At 36.6% G+C, this 21,901-nt stretch overlaps 1 protein-coding gene across 1 annotated transcript in view; it reads right to left on the bottom strand.

The window, feature by feature from the left end:
• Positions 1-21,901, bottom strand: part of COL19A1 (collagen type XIX alpha 1 chain) — a 182,554-nt gene that overhangs the window by 70,973 nt on the left and 89,680 nt on the right. The window contains exons 13-15 of the mRNA XM_081335931.1: positions 21,075-21,110; positions 7,858-7,911; positions 911-964 (exon numbers count right to left, since the gene is read on the bottom strand). Of these exons, the coding sequence (XP_081192057.1) occupies positions 911-964; positions 7,858-7,911; positions 21,075-21,110 (144 nt within the window). The remainder of the gene's footprint in view (positions 1-910; positions 965-7,857; positions 7,912-21,074; positions 21,111-21,901) is intronic.

Here is a 21,901-nt window from a genome sequence, read left to right as displayed (position 1 = left end):
TTTCAATATATACAGGGCTTTTTTTCTCATAGAACGCTCAGAACGGAGTTCTGGCACCTTTTTTGGATGGAACCTTGTAGGATAGGCAAGCCGGGTTGTATGAGATGTGTGAGTTTCGGCACCTTTTTCTTTTACAAAAAAAGCACTGAATATAACTATGTCAAACAGAACTGTTACATTCTTGTTTTTACCTTTAATAAATAGAGACATCATTTAGTTCCTTTCCAGACACATTATTAATGTTGCTAAAATTACTCCTGTGTAGAATATGTTTCTGAACTTTCAGTGATTACAGAGTAAATGAAAAGAAAAATGGAGGTAGTTCAATGCCAGGACTGAAGGAATCTCCTTAGATTCAGCTATATGTCCAAGCACAGATTCCAATCCATGGGCCTCTGACAAAAAACTCCAAGTGCATCTAGCATGATCCAAACATACTTGTTATTAGAATTAAAGCATAGTACAATTCCTTTTATACAGTTCATATATGTTTTAATTTTCTCTTAATTCTTTAGCAAACTCATTTAATCTACAGCTGAATATTTTTTCCAGCATTCTGCCATTCAAACAATCTGCATCTTTGAAACTACCTTTCTTAGTCACACATTTCCCATTTGAAATACACGGCATCGTTGCTTTGGATAAAGTAAAATAGTTAAATATCTTGGACAAATGCATAGTCTGAAATGCTCATCAATCTTTTCCACTTCCACCAGTTCCAGAAGTTGTTATCCTATTTTTCTTATCAGACCCATATCCCACACCTCTTTATATGCCTGAGCCATTTTTTTTAAAAAAATCTTTGTTTTTCTGCAGAGAAAGCAAAAGAATTGCTCACACAACTTCCCTAGGGTATCTGGTGTGGATGGTGGACTAAGCTGAGTTTGATGCTATCCTTTTGGGTACTCACAGGTGGCCCTGGAGGTCCGGCTGTTCCAGGAAGCCCTGGTTTGCCTCGTCGTCCCTGAATAAACAAAGACATATAAGAGCAAGAGTTATTGGGACAAAGAATCATTTATTTGTTTAAAGAACACATTTTTGAAAAATATCAAGTCTTTATGGAAGGAAATTTTCCAGAACAACCATTCTGAAACATTACTAGAAATGTATGGTCCCGGCATCATATACCACACTTTTCTTCTGTAGAAGCAGATTTGAACAAACTGGCTTAGTGCCTTGCACAAATTATTCAAGACAGAATGTTTTCATTTTAAACGAAAAATTTCATTATTTTTTTTAAAAATGATGATGTTAAAAACATCATTTAAAAATATTGCTCCAAATAAAGTTGAGCTTTCAAGATGAGTTCAAGTTTACTTGCTCAGAACTGCAATTTGCTACAAGAATGAAGGCAGGGCCAGGGCCCACTTATTCAGAGAATATTAATCTGAACAGGTGCTGCCTTTTTCATAAGATTATATTCATTTTACAGTCTTCTGTTGGCTATTTTCATCCACATGACCAATATAGAAAACAATGTTCTTATTTTAAATAGGATCTGAATGTACTCAATGACACCAGTACAATGACACCTAAGATTTAGTTAGTTAATAGAAAATGGCAGTCAAAGAACTGGTTAAAGTCAATACTGAATTTTGGGAAGAAAAATCAGAAAGCTTTACTTTTAATCCTTTCAGTGGCCATTCCTAGCAAGGACCTATTTATAGTTTTCCCAGTCTATATCAAAGCTCTCTGAAGGCACAATTGTGTATATTTGAAAATTGATACAGCAGTTAACTGTGGCAGTTGAAAAAATTTTCCTGAACCAAAGATGGAAGCCACAAAGAACTGGCTGTAAAGCAGAAATGGTAAATGCCATGAACAATGAAGTAGTTTTAATCACTTTATGATTTTTTTCCTCCAAAACAAAAAAGGTTTGCTTCATCAAAAATTTTAATTAGCACTTGTTTTGCAAGTTATAGCTCATGGATAAAAGCATTTTCATGTGACATCTATCAAAATACAACAAACTCAAATGAATTGCCATAAAAGAACTGACCGGATTGGCAATGGAAGAATTACAGTACACTTGCTATCCTAAATCTTAAAAATAGGCCATGCATTACAGATTTACAGATATTCTGCCTTTATTTTCTAGGCAGATTTTCACTTCTGCACTATCTGAACTGAATTATGCACTTTTTGCTTATTGATCTCCATTATTCAAATCATCTGTCACTGTCAAGAGATTCCCTGTTAACTAATCTGGACTTCATAAATTGAGCAGTTCTATGGGTCCAAGGTCAAGAAACAGTGGATGGCAATGTTTCCGAAGCCATGTGTCTCCTAATATTTTTCATGTGTTTCACATACAGCATCCACATTTAGGTCAATGTGCTTTTTGTTAACCTAACTTTAGTTATAGCTTTTGATGATTTTGGTTTGATGGTTTCCACATGTGTATTTGTATTTTAGGAAGAGAAATATGTAAAATATGTAAATATTTTTCATCCAGATGCTTATTACATCCTGTAACTCTGAACACACAGAGTACAACTTGTTATAAAATAGGGTGGTATTATCAATATTAATGTAGTCCTTTGGGGTATTCAAGGTGCATATTTATAAAAAGTGACTGGCAGAAAAGTATTTACTGGGGTTTTCTTTTACATTACTTTAATATTTATCTATAATTTAAAAAGCTTCATGTGACAGTGTACATGCAATATTAAGTTCAGGTGAGTCTTTCAGAGAAAATGCTTTACTACATCACTAAAGTGAAGGGATATGCTCTTGTAGGCAGTAGAGATCCACAGATGCAGAGAAAGATAACCTTTATTATCATCCTTTATTATCATCACAATTAAAGAGAATAGAAAGATCTTGCAGGCAATGAAATCTATGCATGATCAGAGCTTCTAAATCAGCTGTCTTATTATATGAACCTTGGTTTCCCATCAAAGTTATTAACTAAATGCGCCATTTGAAATGCAGAATGAAATGTGAGATTTGCATTCAAAGCAATTTGGATTTGCTACAAATTTAGATAATGCTGAAAAATCAGATTCTGTTGATTACCTTTCTAGTTTCTGACTGTTTAACATTTTAAGTAAGTAGAAACTAAAGGAATATTAAGGATTTGAATTGGCATGGACAAATGTGATTCAGGTGCAGAATGTAGAACTGAATTTTCTGTAACTTATTTTTTCAAAAAGGTTTGCTAATATAATTTAGGAAGCATAACTTTATTTCAGATTGTTTCTGTACTGATTGTTGTCAGTGCCATTGTCCATTATAGATCCATTGTAGACTTCAGTTCCCAGAATTCCAGGAGTTGAAGTTCACAAGACTCAAAGTTGCCAAATTTGGAGACCCCTGATTGATATCAGTACAGCCTGTTAATAACATTTATCCAGCCTTTTATGACTCATAGAGAAGGCATTGTAAAAAAAAAGTCAATCCATTAGTAGTTGATCACACGTAGTACATTCACTAGACATTCTCTGAGAACTATCATCAAAAGAATTTGTTATGCATGTCTTGTTCCTTATTAAATAATGAATGGTTGGAAAAATACAAAACTAAATATAAGGTTTCTCACATGCCTTGTTCCCTGCATAACCCACATATCAAAACAATGAGCAAACCCACCCTGGCATTATGCTCAGATCACCTCTCTGAGTAGAATGCTTACTTTTCCATTCCTATAAGATTCTGTGCTATAGGAAAAAATTGATCCACTGAGTTCTATTAATAACAAGAAATGTGAAGGTATTTCTGATTTAGGAGCAACAGGAAGTGCTAGCAGTCCAAGATATTCTCGTGAAGTAATTGCCTCTCTTTCTACTTACAGATTATCTGTAACAAGGAAAACAGTGAGGAAAAATAAGGGAGGGTTGTAAGCTGAAGGTTACTCTGTAGTCAGTAAATAAAGCAGGTTGATTGAATAATGATAGTACCGTATTATCTACAAATTCTCCAGGTGAAAAAGGTGTGGATTGGAAGACAAAGGCACTAGATCATCAAAAACCTCATGCTAGGATGAATATTTTTCCTTTGCTATTATGCTATGTTGATGTTTGGAAAATGGACTGAAACCCTAGTTAATTGGGATAATGAATCATAGAGTCCACAGTAGTTGGGTGGCAAGTAATAAAATAAAATAAAAATGATATTATTGTTGTTCAGTCACTAAGTTGTGTCCAACTCTTTGCAATCCCATGGAGCATAGCACACCAGCCCCCTCTGTCCTCCACTGTCTTCTAGAGTTTGCCCAAATTCATATTCATTACATCGATGACACTATCTAGACATCTCATCCTCTGCTCTCCCCTTCCCCTTTTCTCTTCAATCTTTCCCAACATCAGGATCTTTTCCAATGAGTCCTCTTTTCTCATTAGGTGGCCAAAGTATTTGAGCTTTAGCTTCATTATCTGTCCTTTCAAAGAACAGACAGGTTTGATTTCCTTTCAGATAGACTGATTTGATTTCCTTGCGGTCCAAGGGACTCTCAAGAGTCTTCTCCAACACCACAATTTGAAAGCAAAAAGTGATATTAACATTTTTCAATATCTACTGTCACATTCAATGTTTTGCATCGAGATGGTATGTGTGCCTTCCTGAATTCAATTTCTTTTCCATTTGTTTCTGCTGTTTTTCAGTAGTAAAATGTTTACCTATGGGCAATCTGAAGCGCCAAGTGATTTCAGTATGTGCAATTTCTATATTGAAGATACTCCGTTCTGATTTCTTAGGGTTCTTGTCCGTCTAGAAATGTGTACTTGATGGCTTTTAACCCATGAAAGTCAAGCCAAAGCTTTTCTTTAAAACCATCAAGTTTGTGAGATGTGTCTAGACTGGCTCTTTGGGAAGGAGGAGGAGGAGGAGGAGGAGGAGATGCTAAAGGGAGTCAAAACTTTTCCTTTCAAAATTGAGAAGGTTCTTGGGAGAGCTGTGCTTTATTCACAGAGCCTTGGGACCATGCGGGCCGCTCTGGGTTTTTGTTTGTTTGTTTCGTTTTGCTTTCACCATGAAGCCAGCCAGCTCTAATGTTCCAGGTCTACCCAGGAGCTTGGGAAAAGGCACATTTTAAGATGTCGCTGCTGAGCAGCTGCCTTTAGCATTTTTCTTTGTCTTTGTAAAGGGCCAGACTGGGTGGCCTTGTGGGAGGCATGAAATGGTGAAGATCAGCAGGTGTGGTAGAGTGCAGGGCAGCAAGGGCAACTGGGATGGAGGTTGCCAGACATTCAGTCCTTCATGGGGGGGGATGCTTCGTGCTGTGGCAGACTCTTGAAACTTGGAACTTCCTGTGGGGGCAGCTTTCTTGTACTCAGCTATGGAGGCTTCCCAGTATTCCACCCTTTGTGAGAGACGGTGCTTTGTGTTGTACTATTAGAACTTCTACAGCATTTAAGGGCATAGATGGGGTGGGTGGGATGCATAAACAGGTGGGGGCCAGTCATAAGTGCAGGTGGGGCTGCTAAGCTCCCAAACTCTGATGACATGCCTGCAAAGGGGTTGCGACAACCATCACTTCAGACACAATTTAAAGGTCCCTTGGTACAGTACCATTGTAATTTACATTGTTCGCTAAACATACCTTCCCAGATGTGACTGGCTTACCATAGGTATCATTTCACCACAAATATATACTCCAAGCAGTCTACTAAACATTGTGGTTGTAGTCATCACTGAAATAATAATAATACTTAACACTAGTAGAGGCCGTACTATTCACCAGCAACAGCTTTAAAGGCTGATAAGGCTTACAAAAAACCCCCTGCTTTTAAAAAAAAAAAACAACAATCAAAAACATTCTTGGCATCTAGGAGGAGGAGGAGGGGCGATAAATATATGTGAGGCTTCAGCAAAAAAAAACAAAACAAAAAAAAAACCACCCCAGGGGCCTGTTTCATGCATGTGGTAACGCTTTCTGTTAAGGCAAAGCAATCATTGGATTCATTTAATAATAACTGATTCTTTGAGTTTTGGGGGACAGGAGGATTTTTTTTATGAGGAGAGTCCTTTTCATTAGGGTTTCCTATTAAATGGATACAGAAAAGCTCCTCATTTTTCAGCAGTACATGTACTAACAGTTGTAAAAATTTTAATAATCTCTGCTTGATTTCATCTGGGGTATTGCAAGCTTCATTTCAGCTAAATGAATCTGAATGGAGGTAATACGATTTGAAAGTCCACTGCAATGAAAGTTTCACATGCTTGGAGTTCAGATAGAAGAAATGATCTTTCATGTGGTTTCCACTAAAAGTGCAATTGTGCCATTATTTCTCTAAATTGGTTTGTATATTCATTTTACTTATAGTAATTTTAAAAGGGGAGAGGGGGGATTCATGGAAATGGCCAAGCAAAATGAAGAATGTTTCAGATAACATCCTGGTTCCACATTGAAAGCCTTGAATGGTAATTAGACTTGAAACTACTAACGTATGTATTAAATAATACACATGAAACAATAGAAAGGAGCATTATAAGCTATTTGAAAGTATCTTGTCAAAATGTATTATTACTCCACGTTGCCTCACTTCTGCGCACCAATTTGCTATTGTTCTCCTATACAAGGCCCTCTGAAAAAGCAAAAAAATATGTAAAATTAAATTCTAGCTTCCTGGTATATTCCACATTCTTAGTGCAAGGACTGTTTATCTGGCTAGGGATGTAAGAACACTGTAGTTATAAAACTGGCTTAATTATATATGACTACGGATAAGACATCTAAGTAATGCCAAGGCCTAGCATAAGACTGTGGGGAAATTGGAAAGCCATTTGATTTTATTCTTAAGTATGCTAATATATTTTACTTAAAAATACCCAAGGTACATCTTTACTTTCATATGTCATAATTTTTAATTTTTTTATTATGGCTAGGAGCCTCCAAAGTCTGGATCATTCTACCTTTTCAAATGTAATATTTAAACATATGCCCATTCTTTAAGTAAAAAGCAAATACTAAAACTGTAAACAGCAAAACAGTATTATTTCTTCTTCCCTTCAGGAGTTTTAATCAGAAGTTTCAGGATTCTTTGAACAGAATCTAATCTCCTTAGAATTTGGTAAAGAATAGAAGAGGAGTACTTTCTTTAATACTATTTTTTCCCTTCCAAATAATGGTAATAATAGTGAAACTGACTGGTAAATTCTATTCCAGGGGAAATATTGCTGCTAAATTTCATATATGCCAAATAGTAAGAATAGCAAGCTGAATACTTTTTCTAATCAAATCAAAGACTGAGCATTTAAATGCCTCCTAAGAAAAAGTTCCTTATTTGAATCTTCTTGCTCAACTTTAACACATTGATAGGAAGAACATTTCAGAAAATAATGTTTGTTTGACTATTTTTCCTGTTGGTACAGCACTGACCTTTAAATTTATTTTCATTTCAAAAGGAAAGCTTCTCTTTAGTTAGAAACACCAAATTATGTAAACTTTAAACAATGCTTCAGGTGTTTCACATGACAATTATAATATATGTAATAGGCCAGATCCAAACATTTATGTTTCATTTACCAGCAATTATTGCACACTTTTGCAATATTTAGACACTTTAGCATTCCATAGTTTGCATAACTACTTGTAGATTTATGTTTAAGAACATGCTGGAAAAAGTCAATGGGTTGTGCATGGTTTGAAGAAATGCTTTGGGTCCTGGGTAAGTCAGAAGAAAAAGATGCTATTGCTTTAAAAGTTATATTAATCTTAATAAGTGGATTCATTAAAGCATCAATCATCCTTTTTCTCAGGCTTGCCCAGAAGCCTCAACCATGTTGAGCCACTTTAGTTCTGCACTGTAACTGCAGAGTGCTGTTGTATGTGATGTGGTTTTTTTCCTGATAAACCTGTTTTGAAGCACAGCCAGCATGATCAATTAGTATCTGCCAGTTGCTACCATATTTACTCACCCGCTGACCTTCTTTTCCAGGTGGGCCTTGGGGACCTTCTATTCCTGGCACACTCTGTAAATATAGACAGTTTTCAAATGTTACTTCCCTCATTAATATAGCTTAAAGTAGCTGCTCATATGCCTAAAATAGTAAGCAAACCTTCATAATTAAAGTTTAATTTCAAGCAGTATTCATACATGTTCTTATGCTGTGACTAGCAGGTGCTAGCAGATGCTAAAGAGCATAGAAAGATCACATTTTAATTTGAAAGGTGGTTTCGATTTGAGCAGTTCTTGCTTGATATTTTTTCAAATAAATGCAACATGTTAGGTTTTGAACTGGATAGGTTTGATGAAAGAATGTGTGCCTGCTTTATGAATAAATGGCAGCCTCAATATCTGAGGGTTATTTTTTTATATTAATTTTTGCACATACGGTAGACATTTCTCCATGCACAGGTAAAGATGATAAAGAAATTGTCTGGATAGACAGATACCTTTGTACTTGGGAAAGCATTTGAAAAGATTTCAAAAAGACATTTCAATCCCAAAAAGGAAACTGCAATCACAGAAAAATGAGTAATGGGAAGGAATGCTATAGCAAACCAAATTCAAATTCAGATATATTATTGCAACTGTGAGGCCAGATACAAACAAGATATTGAATAAAATAAGTATACACACACACACACACACACACACACACAGAGAGAGAGAGAGAGAGAGAGATAAAAACAGTAAGCATAATAATGGAATCTAAAAATAATATAACTAGTAAAATAAATCAAATCAAATGCTATTTTAAGAAGTTCCAATCCTAAATAATGGTACAGCAATTTAGGAGATTATTTTTGGGACATAATCTCAGAGTAGTAGCATTAATCCCCACCTAGAAATTTCTTCAAGACAGGATAGATTAATAGAAGACTGGGGATCTGTAGGGTAGGGTGAATTCCCTCAAATTTCTGAGATTTAAAAAAAAGCTTATGACAAGTCTATACAATAGGGAAATGCAGAAGAGATATTAAATCAAAAACTGGAATTATAGGAAAAACTGGAATTCAAGGCTTCTGCTGACAAGCACACAAGAGCTATGGAAACCTATACTCTCAATAAGTGGAGCAAAAGCATCTTGGTGTCCCTATCTGCATGTGTAGAAGTGTGTGTGTGTGTGTGTAAGTTAGACATGGTCTTTGTGAAGAGGTTCACATAAAGTTTAGCTTTAATCATTTTCAGTTTTCACCTCACAATGTTTATCAGAGAATATGACCTTTGGGATGAAGAGGTACCTTGGTCTCACAGTGCTACATGTTGTCCTGTGTAATCTCAAACCAGCCACTTAAGAAAGCTCTAGCTGGTTTTAATTAAATTATATTGCTTTGGCTGTTATCGGAGGACCTTGAGGGATGATTCTAGGACTTTCTCTAATCCATGAGGGCCAAATAAATGACAGGAAGCCTGTTCCTTCTGTTGTTAAGTTGAAAAAAATGACAGTCCAGAGAGAGAGAGAATTCTCTGGGCGTATCAAGTTGCTGGCTGCATCTTTACCAGAAGTCAACTCATGGCTTCAGGTTCATGACTTTATTTGACTTTGTTTTCAAACTTTAGAACAATACACAAGATGCATGGCCCAATTTTTCCTCTCTTAAATCAGCCTAGTAACCTGAGTGACATATATTTATGAAGCCAACAAAGACATGACAAGGGAATCTTTTTATTCATAACTACAGAGCTATTTTCTGTCTTATTTACAGATACATAATTAAATCATTTTTTAAAAAAATATTTCTCTACAGCCAAGTAAGTTGCATATTTTAAAGTAAAAAAAAATTGAAGTCAACCTCAGATAATTTATCATTCATACCAAACGAGGCCAGTGTTATGTACTGGGCTTTTGGAATATCACCACGTGCGTTGCTGGAGAACTAACGGTTCTCCAGCAACTCAGACAGGACATCTCCGGTCCTGCAATTGGTCAACTTTGGGCGGCAAGCATGGCTCCAATCCGATTGGTTAATACCATAGGGCCTAGCTATATATTGAAGCAGGGTGACTCCAATCTCTCAGTACAGTTTCTGCTTAAATAAAATATGAGTTTGTCTGTACTCATCTGCGTGTCCTCGTTCCTGCTCATCAAAACCCACGACATAATAGTGGCAACGAGGATGGGATCCTGCTTCACTGCCTGAGGGCTGAAGTCACGAGGGAATGGCATTACTCGCTGGAGGGAAGAGGCATCTTCTTCCCCCCCTCTCTCTAGCCAGCTAGTAAACTACACTAGCGGCCGTGTGCTCAGAGGACGTGTTCCCTGAGTCTAGAAGCAGGATCCATCAGCAGCGCAGGAATTGAGGAAAGATGCCAAAGGTTGGCAAACTTAGAGAGTTCAACATTAAACATCCAGAAGATTGGCCATCTTACTTCTCACAAGTAGAGAATTACCTACGAGCTAACCAGATAGCAGAGGAAGGCCTAAAATCTGCAACGTTGCTGTGTGTGTGTGGGCCCACGACTTTCAATCTAGCAGAAAACCTCTTTGTGCCAATGCCCATCGAAGCAGTATTGTTTGCTGACCTTAAGAAGAAGCTGACCAGGCATTTCCGGCCAAAAATGTCAGAGATGGCATGGCGGTTTAAATTTGACCAACAAGTGCAGCTTCCCAGTGAGGCAGCATCCGAGTTTATCACGGGCCTAAGGCAGGCCGCACGTCTCTGCAAATTTTCGAATTTAGAGGAGCCTCAGCAGACTACCACTGCCACTAATGGATCCTGATCCAGCTCCTGCTGTTAAATATTGTCTATTCAGGATTTGCCTGAGTTTCCCCTCCATGCTGGGGATATTGCTGCTGAGACTGCTACAGATAAAATTCTGAGCAGAGTATTGTCATGGGTACACACGGGCTGGTTGGGAAAAATCCAGGCCCTGATTTCCAAAGTTATTTTGTCAGAAGACATGAATTGTCTGCAATAAGGGCTGCATATTATGGGGCAACAGAGTCATTATCCCCACATAATTGAGGGACAGAGTCTTACATTCCTTACATGAAGGCCATCCAGGCATTGTACAGATGAAAGCCTTAGCTAGAAGCTACCTTTGGTGGCCTGGCCTGGACAAGGCTGTGGAGGATCAAGTCCATGGTTGCTATACCTGTCAGAGGTCTAGGCCTGAAATGTCTCAGGCCCCAGTTCATAGGTGGGAAGAAAGACATACCCCCTGGTCTAGGGTTCATATAGACTACGCTGGGCCTTATCAAGGACAGCTTTTTAGGGTAGCAGTGGATAGCCACTCAAAATGGCTGGAAGTAGTTCCAGTCCCTAATATGACTACTGCTAGGACCATCCAGGTGCTGAGAAAACTCTTTGCAACACATGGGTTGCCTGATGTTTTAGTTTCTGATAATGGGGCTCAATTCACTGCTACTGAGTTTCAGGCTTCTCTCAGAGCTAACCTCATCAGACATGCCACGTCTGCACCATTTGACCCCTCTACGAATGGACAAGCCGAATGCATGGTGAGGACAACAAAGGAGGTGCTCAAGCACATCATCACAGGTGACTGGCATCATAGACTGGCAGATTTCTTGCTCTGTCAACACACTACACCCTGCACAGCTACAGGAAAAAGTCCTGCTGAGCTTTGTTGGGGAAGGCAATTAATTACTAAACTGGACAGGTGACATCTAGACAGAGTGGCATCTGAAGCCTCTAAACCAAAACCCCCAAGGGGGCTGCAAACAGGTGATTGGGTTTGGGCCAGGAACTATGGGCCTGGAAACCTGTGGGTTCCTGGTCAGGTGATCAAAGAATCCGGACCCCTATCTTATAAAGTGGGGTTGGAGGGAGGGCGACTGGTCAGAAGACATATTGACCAACTTAGGAAAAGATTCCCAGAACGGTCACTAAGTGAGGACTATGGCACAAGTCCCTCCCGAGGTCCTCAAGCTGGCATCCAAGCCAGCTCACACCAGTACCACCAGGGTTTTCCTTCCTCAGTGGAACTTAATCCAGAATAAGAACATGGCAGCTCAGAAGTGCAACATGGAACCCCTGACCAGGCAAACCAGCTGAATATCAGCGACCATTGTGCCTACTCTGCTAAACAGTCAGACTCTGGGGTGGGCCCACCTGGAGAGGCCAGCCAGAGCAATTCAACTCCCCTGGACACAGGAGCACAAGGGGACATGGGTCTACCCAGCCCACTGGGTAAGCTGGTAGACCACAAAGTGACTGGAACCCCAAGGCATTCATCCAGACCACATAAACCCCGAGCATATCTTACAGACTACGTTGTAAAATAAAGTGATGTGTAATGTATAACACTGTACCACTACCTATAGAAATTGGGGGTAAAATGTAACTGCTGTCAAGCATGTTCACTTAGACGTTGTTTTATCTCTTTGTAGTTTATTTCATTGACAAGTTATTTTTTAATCTCTTTGTAGTCCACTCTACAAGGCACGTCTGTAAAGGTCGTGTGATATCATTCTAACTATCTTGGAAAAACAAAACATTACAATTATTATTGTTATTTATTAACGGTTCTCCAGCAACACAGACAGGATGTCTCCGGTCCTGCCATTGGTCAACTTTGGGCAGCAAGCATGGGTTCAATCCAATTGGTTAATACCATAGGGCCTAGCTATATATTGAAGCAGGGTGACTCCAATCTCTCAGTACAGTTTCTGCTTAAATAAAGTATGAGTTTGTCTGTACTCATCTGCGTATCCTCATTCCTGCTCATCAGCACCCACAACATAATAGCCAGTTCTTTTATCCCTGGAACAACATTTCTCTTTTATTGAAAAGAGAAGTGAGAATTATTTCCTAAAAAAGCAGATTCTGGTGGAAATATTAGAATGGAGCATTTAAATAAAACGCATAGATCACACATGATAACTTTCTTACATTAGCATATCTCAAATTCTCCACAGCTTGTCCATCATGACCTCTTAATTTCAGCTTGACTTGATTTCAAACGGTACTCATACACTCAGTAGCGAAAGTGATGGGAAATTGAGATGAGTTTAAAAGATGCTACAAAAATTAAACTGCCAGATGATTGATCTTAGCTATATGGTATAGCTGGATTCAATTAATATTGTAAATATTTTAATAAAGAATAATTACTTCATAGAGTTCCTTCTCTCAATTTTATATTTTTCCCCTCTCTGGCTTATATGCTCAAGAACATTCCTTGTGCTTAGTTTGTTAATCATAAACCAGATACATTATGGTGATATGTAATATGAAACCACAGAATTTAAACTCTCCCCTGGGGTCACATACTTCCTATCTCAGATTTGGTTAAGGGGAAACTGACAGTCTCTGCTTCTTTTTTTACATCACTAGAAGTTTAGCCTGATGCCCAAAATGTATGGCACAAAAACTGCAACTCACAATGTCCCTTTTCTTTCCATGTGCTGTTTCTCTAGCTATTGTCTGCTTACCTACTCACCCACCATGGATTCTCTGCTTCTACACATTCCACCATTAATCCCCATGCCAAATTTCCTGATTTCCACATTCATTCCTGCTGAGCTCAGTATAGCTGGCTTCACTCACAAATTTCTACTCCATCTTCAGATTCTCAGAATAGCTGCTCCATATTTCTTCTGCCAACCATAACAATCCTTGACAATCTAGCCTGTAGTCTGCCATAATATTTACTGGGCATTTTGGAGCTGCTATTGGGATTCTCTCCCTATCTCAGTGTTGTTTTCTGGCTTATCAGTGCCAATTTTCCCCAAACCTGCTGATATTTTGTGTAAATATATCAAATTGTCTATCAGGCTCTAAAGAGATTCTGACCAATTCCCACTTCTTAAATTCCTCAGTTGTTTCAAACTGTGAAATGGGTGGCAAATAAATTTGATAATAATAATTTTAAAATGTTAAAAATGATAACCTGGCACAACAACTTGGGATGAAGCACTGTCTGAATTTATGACAAGTTTGATGACTTTACTGTTGAGTTTGACTCCTACTGTGACCAGCCAGAAACAGAAGCAACAACTGTTTTGAAAGGCTGCTTGTGAATTTTGGGAATCACCTTCAAGGAGGTGAGTGAACTGAATATTTACCAGATCACAACACCTTTCTGAAGATCTGCAAAGCCCTAATAATTTTGATCTGAGATAGCATTGAATTTACTGTCTGTAAAGGTATATGGGAATGAGCTTGGGAGACAGGAGAAAGATCTGGCCTAGACAATAATCTGATAAATGATTGAGAGGTGGAAAAAGCATCTCAGAAGGGACCCTGTTTAGAAAGGGGTGAGTGGTACTTTCAAATTTTTTCAGATTCTTTTAATTTAACCTTACAAATAAAATAACATTAGTATTCATGGTTGTGCTTTTTGTTTGGAGTATTACAAAGGGTAAGTATCTTATTTAATAAAATAATTAGGTTACAATTTTGTAATGAAAGCAAGAGACAAATAAACATTTTTGGACTTCAGTGAATCAACTAGTTTTAAGCCATTTGCTAATCCTAAAAACCACATTCATATTACAGGTGCCTTCCCTTATTTGCAAAATTTTGTAGCCTAGCCAGGTGATGTATATCTTAGCAAACAGGAACATATTATCTGGGCTTGAAGCTAAGCAGGGTTAGGTGTAGTTAGTATTTGAATGGCAGACCTCAAAGGAATACCATTGGCTAGACTTGTGGTGAAAGAACAGTCTGGAAAAGGTACTATCAAACCAGTTACTGTTACCAAGAAAATTCCATGAAGCAGTCCACAAAGTCACCAAAAACTGAGCTTGATTAGATTAAGAATTGATTTGCAAATGGTCCATTTTTCCTTTGCTTCTTTTAGCTTTTTCTTCTTTCCAAAAAATCCTTTCAGAAAGAAAAGACAAGAAAACTGCATAATATTTTTTAATTACTAAATTAGGAAGCACCTATTTGGAAACACACTTATTTGTGTATAAAGTGAAGTAATCCTATTTTTTAAAACATATTTTTAAATATACTTAAGAATAGGAAGGAAGGAAGGAAGGAAAGAAGGAAGGAAAGAAGGAAGAAAGGAAGGATAGAAATTAGATAAGCTTTATAAAACTTAGAAAAAATGGGGGGAAATCTAATGCTATAGATTAAACTATAAATTGGAACAAGATATAGTCATATATTAAATGATAACCACATCTCTAGGCTCCTTTAAAACTACTAACAGAGTTAAATCAGAGATTACCAAAAGCAGTGATAAGAATTATTAGTCAAAATATTAAATAACAAGAATGTCTAACTAATATGAAACAATCCATCATTTTAATTTTATGAAAACCAGACAGAATCTGGTGTTTTAAGACCTTACGTTAAGAGAAAAGCAAACTTGATATGTGGTAAAAGTCTACATATAGAATTACAGTCCATATTCGTACATAATACCTTAAAAATGGGTTTTGGGGATGTATTGTAAAATCTTTTTTTGTAAAACTCTTTAATAAAAAAAATGTAAGAAGATTTATGGCCTACTTCTAAAATTTTAACAAGATTTGATGTAAAGCATTACTTGAATTAACTATAAGCCCTTTCATCTGTGAAAACTTAGAGAGTACACTTAAATTAATATGCAAATAAATGTGATTATATCATAACCACTTTTGAAGCCTGATAAGTGAATAAATCATTCAGAATGTTTTCTTAGAGAAAAATAAATTTATCCCTCAAGATCCTCCGATACAGCAAAGGTCTGCAAATATCTTAAGGAGCTGTGGTTCGAAGCAGCCTGTGTGCCAAAAGCTTGGGGGGCAGGGGCTGCAATCAGTTCGTTGTCAAAGAAGCAGCCATTTTGGAATTTATTTTTCAAATGAACAGTAAGGTTTTTTTTAATCATTTTAAAGACTATTAATCTTTATTAAGCTAAAAGAGGCTCTCATAGCCTATTACACTTTTTTTGGAAGATCTGCGCCATTTTGGGGATTTCTTCAGTGTTAAACAACAAGGAAGAAGCTGCTAAGGCAAGCCAAAATAAGGAAGTGTGGAGTATCTTTTTTTAAAAAAAAAAGTTGATGGAGAAATATAAGGGCAGAAAGTTGTGGTTTTAGTTTATTATTTTTAGTAATTTCAAGCTTGGTCTGCTTTGCTGTGGGTGGCTAAAACTTTCCAATTTTCATGATTCCCATTGGCCGGCAATTCTTGAGTGATCTATTTGATTAAAGAGTGAGTTAAGAAGATGGAGGAACAAATTATTAGAGATGTATTTGGAAAATCTTTAAATAAAATCCATCAGTTTATAGAACAGCTATGTTCCAAAGATGTTAAAAAAAACTTCTCAAACTACTTCAGAGATGCAAATATATGTAGAAACTTACCAAACCACTGAGGCAAATTTTCAAGTAGCTGACAATGCAGACAAGTCAGTTGCAATTTTGGAATATAAACCTGACATCAACTCTTATTATGGTGGTTTAAATATAAACCTCCGAACACAATTGAAAGAAGAGCTTCAAGAAAGTCTGCAAGTTTTAAAAGGACAAGTTTGGGACTTTTTCCTTATGGACATTAACAAGGTTGAGAAATGCTAGAGAAAAAGAGAAGGTTATAACTAATTTATAAACATTCCAAAGAAAAAGACTTTACTCCATGAAGACAAACTGGAAGTAGTGACTTAAAACTTAATGGAATTGGAATTAGGATGCATTTTTATCGGTTTGATATTTGAAATTGAAAGAAAGTCTTAATCTGAAGTTTGAAAATGTATTTTTTCCTTTATATATAATGTTATATATATAATGTATTAGTTTGAAGAAAAGTTTAGAGTTTTAAAAAGAATGTATACAAGAAGAAAAAAATATTCTATGAGGGTAACTTGGAGGGAGTGGTCTAAATTTAACAGTGAACTTTAAAGTATGCATTTTAAGAGGAGGTTTAAAAAAGATGTATTAGAAAATTTTGATTTCAGAAATGTTTTTAAAGAAAAGTTTAGTGTTTTAAAATGGATGAAAAAAAAAGTATTTTTCCCTTTAAGGTTAAAGAATCTGAAAGAATACAGTGAATTTTGTTAATATAGATGTGATAGTTTATAAAGATTATTAAGTAAAATACAAATACATATTATTTCCACAGCAAGGAAGATAAAGCAGAAATGGTTAAACTGATTGTTTTATTCAAAGAGGAGAATATATTTAATTATGTTTTATATTTGGATGTCATTCTGGATATTGTGCTTTGATGAAAAAAAAATGAAACTTTCACTTTGGTTTTGCTGATTAGATAAATTTGTTGTTATAGAAATGGCTAGTTATATACTAATGTGTAAAAGTGAAAAGTTGAGTTGGGAATGTTATCTTGTACTGTGCTAAAAAGAATCAGAAGTTGATGCTTTTTTTCTTTCTCCGCTTGTACCTTAATTTTTCTTTCCCCCTCTCTTTTTCCTTCCCTTAATTTCCTAGTTTTATTTTTATTTGTATTTTATATATTGATAAAACAATAAAAGTCTTTAAATCAGGAAGAAAAATAAGTTTAAATCTAATATTATGCAGGATATATTCAGTGAGATTAGGTATTATGAGATTGTGTGCACTGAGGATATATACTCAATTTACATTCAACTATAGAAAGTACAAAACTCATTCAAAGGATAAATAGAGATCATAATGAAGAATATTACTTCAATAGCATCTAAAGAATTATAAATCCCTGTTTCAAGATTAGTCTTTGAAGAATGGCTGCAGGACTTGGGTTTGGCTAGTGTAAAGAAAAGAAGAAATAGGGGTGACATGATAGAACTATTCCAGTATTTGAGGGGCTGCCACAAAGAAGAGGGCGTCAAACTATTCTCCAAAGCACCAGAGGGCAGGACGAGAAACAATGGTTGGAAGCTGACCAAAGAGAGTAGCAACCTGGAATTAAGAAGAAACTTCCTAACAGTAAGGACAATCAACCAGTGGAACACCTTGCCTTCAGAAATTGTGGGCACTCCAACACTGGAGGTTTTTAAGAAGAGACTGGACAGTCATCTGTCTGAGATGGTATAGGTTCTCCGGTTTGCGCAGAGGGCTGGACTAGAAGACCTCCAAGGTCCCTTCCAGCTCTATTCTATTCCATTCTTTTCAATCTTCCTGGGATTTTGGTGCACTGCATTGCATTAGATCCAATCCTTCCTATTGGGATGCATCCAGAAATGATGCTGGGAAACTACTGTCCAATTCCACTTTGTTAAGCTATGGTGTTCCACAGGACTTTATCTTGTTTCTATTACATTTAGAAAACTGACCTTCGGGCCTGAAAAAAAAACTATTTGGCATGGGGTTGCATTCCTTCATATAGACCAGATTTCTTGAACCAAAGTGGTTACTGGATTCACAGGTGATAGATGTGGCAAAGGGTGTGTTTGTGCAACTATGTCTAGTGAGATAATTGGACCCTTCATGAGCTGGCAAGATATACCAGTGGTTATCTATGGCTTGATCCTATTCCATCTTAACCATTGCAAATGCTTTACATGTGTCTGACTGTAAAAACTGCCTGGGAATTGCAGTTGGTGAAAAATGAAGTGGCTAAATTGCTGATAGATTATACAATGCCTATAGTGAAAGATCTCTACTAGTTTCCAGTTGTCTACTAGACATAATTTAAGACAAGATATGGCCTCTCACTTTATGAACCTGCCTAGTTATTCAGATCAGCAGAAGAAACACTTTAGAAGAGGCTCTTTTTGCCAGAAAATTATCTATCTGGACCTTCTTTGTGAACCCAGATGTGGAAGGAATTCCCAAACAATGTTAATTTGGCCTCCATTTTCCCAGTATGTGAGGGGAAAAACAACAGCAAAAATCTTTTTCATCAAGCTTTTAACTGTTAGTTGAACTAAGTTTCATTTTAATGATATTGATTTTAAATTTATCTTGATTTTAAATATTTTGATTTTTATTCATTCATTTTATAATTGTGATTAATTGCTGTACATTATTTCTGAACAGAGAAAAAATGGGACAGAGAGATGTCATCTGATTAATTATTGAATCTTCTTTTATAAATAAAAGGACTTCTGCTGTCCACAGAAAATGGAGAGTTGGGCTGGAAGAAAAGGAATTGACTGATTTTATTTCCCCCTGATAATATCCATGGCACTACTTACACAAATACAAAGGGTTTCAAAATTCTCTAGAGCAAATCCTTTGAGATGGAGCATCTGGGGAAAAATGCCACCGGTGTCTTCCAGACACATGAGTGGAATTCTGTTGAAAAAGCACCTTTCTTTCTTTGAAGGTGCAAGCCAGAGAATACAGCACAAGATCTGTTTTTTCCTGTAATTATATAATCCCAGCATCAGCTTGATCAATAAAATGAGGAGGCTATGTCTGATTGAAGATATGTAATATAAAAGAACAACAAACTGCCATTGATCCATGTTATTATACTATCAGTGATAGGAAGAGGTGTTTGTTATATTCTAGGGTCACATGTGTTAAAATAATTTGGATGCATTTAGATAATCTGCACTTGACTAAAAGAATAGGAGAGTATCATTTACTGCTTGACATCAGGCAAAAGAAGTATCTTGGGCTAGTTCTGTCTTGAAACTGCATGATACCACTTGTTAATTCCATTTGTATGTAGCACTAACCACAGAAAATGTCTATGTCTGAATGACTAAGTTCTTCATTCTGTTTGCTTTGTACCAAATGTCTTATCTGATGCTTCATTTAACCAGGTCTCAAGGAATATGGAACCAGCATTTCAAGTATCTGTTTAGTAAGCACATTTAGGTGCTTTTGCTTGTGACAGACTTAACCCTTGGCTTCTGCTTAAGAATTTGGTGCCATCTGGATGAGTATTTTATAACTCCCCGAAGGGATAGGCCTAAAAATGGATGCTCATTTTCCTGGAGAACTAAAAGCTGTGGATCAAATGTCAAGAGGAATAGTTTTCATATACTTTATGAGAGAGATCACCATGCCACCTTCCTTCACCTGTCACTCTTGTGACATGACATCCACAGGCTTAAGCTCTGGATACCAGAAAGGAGAGAAGAGCTTAGGCAACTGTGTCATTTCAGAGAAAAGCCCCTTATTCCTTCTGCCAATTCAGCATCTTGACGAAACTGTGAAGATAAAGCTGTCATTCCTGGAGTTCAGTCACTGCATTGCTCTTGCAGGACTTGAGACCAATATCAACTGTTTTAGTCCATTATGTTATTTTGTTAGTACTGTGTTATTTTAATATTAGGGAAACAATCTGCATTATGAGGGAAATTAATGTTTAAAGTTAAGATGTTATGCTTTAAGTAAGGAATTACACTATCTTACAGCCATGTTTATGTGTCTATATGATTTTTTTTAGGGCAATTCCAAATACTTTTCTTAGAAAACAATGTCCGCTGAAACCTTTTTCAATATTTCTCCATGCCCAAAAAGAGAATAGACAAAGCCAACTCTTATCACGTTTCCATGACCATTAGTTAAAGTTTACTTGACTTATTCGGATTGCTAAGTGACAGTAAAAACAAAATTTTCTCCCTAAGTGCCCAAAATGTAATAGTCACTTCTCATTGGACTTCAGTTTTCAAAACTACTGTATAACTTTATGGAGACAGGTTTCAAGCCCAGTGTTTGAGCAGCAATTTGGGAGTGGATGTAGGTTCCAATAACTAAAATGAATCTTAAATAAGGATGTTGCCAGACATCCGATAGCTCTTTGCAATTAGGTTATGATTGAGCAAGGACTGCTAGACTCCAATCTCAGTTTCCCATCTCTATTACGTACATCTGTCATACCCCCAATAATTTTCTTCTGCTCCAAAAATGCTAAGAGATACATTTGGCTGCTAGGGGAAATGCAGCATAGGGGATTGGTTTTCCAGTTCTTTGCAGGAGTGTCCATTCTCCATGTGACTGATTTTAAAGCCATCACAAAAATGATCAACTACTTCCGCTAGGGAAGTGGCACTTCAGTGTTCTCTTGAAAGCATTACTGCATATGAAAAATGATAAACACAGTGACATATTTTTTTTACCTATCAGCTTGTTTTGCAAGGGTTTGCATGACCTTATTTCACACAGTGAGATAGCCAGAATACTTTTGAAGAGAGTGAAAGTAGACTGTGTTCAGCTGAAAAAAAAATCTAATATTCCTCTCACTAATTGTATAGGTTGCTAATTGTACATTTTGTGCAACTGAGGAAGTAAGCATTTCATTTAGATAGGTAAATTATGAATGGAAAAAAATCACCATCATATATACATAAGCCAATATTTGGATGATTCCTTCACTGTTTTCAAATTAATGTACTTACTGCAAGGGCAGCAGGTCCTGGAGGTCCCATATCACCCTTTAATATTAGGAAGAAAGCAAAAGTTAACAATCTCGTATTAGTGCAATTTTTCAAAATGCCATTTCACTTAAAATACTTAACGTGACATCTATGGTCCATTCAGCTTCATTTGGAATACTTAATTCAATACATATAATCCCTATTCAATTTACTTTAGAGAAATCTGATGATATAGTGAAAATTAAAATGATGAACAGCTCAAGGTCAGCAACCATCTGAAGGAGATTCCGGCTGATCCATGGGTGGCTCATTTTTCATGATATTTTGGTTAAAAATTCAAGGGTTGGCTTATCTGCAGATGGACTTATACATGAATATGTATGATACGTTTGTTCAGTTCCTTTTCTGCATTGATTTCTGTAACTCTTTCTAAAATGTCTGTCGTGAAACTTGGTTTGCATTTCTTCTGTACATTTGTACATTTTTTCATCATATCCTCCTATCTGAACATCCCCTAATCTGTAAATTTTTTGCAAGTAAATTTCATAATGTTTTATTGTACCCACTTAGCAAGGTGTATGTTTTAACCATTTTGTGTGCATGTGTGTGTGCATGGCAGACTATATTTGTAAATTCAGAGAAGTGAGTCTATCATCATATAATAGTGCTTCTGCTCATATATACTGCTGGGATAGCAAAAACCAAAAACCAAAATCAAAACCTGGATGGAGATGAGGGGAGGGGAAGAAGTAGTTGCAGAAGAACAAAAGGAGACAGTTATCCTGCTTAGTAAAACTCACAAAGTAGCATTTCCCAAACAGTTGTTAATATACAGACTAATATTCAAT

The sequence above is a fragment of the Vipera berus genome, assembly GCF_964194415.1.
Source record: "Vipera berus genome assembly, chromosome: 1".
Taxonomy (NCBI): Eukaryota; Metazoa; Chordata; class Lepidosauria; order Squamata; family Viperidae; genus Vipera; species Vipera berus.
The sequence above is the reverse complement of the archived record's forward strand: the minus strand, read 5'-3'. Positions and strand labels throughout refer to the sequence as shown.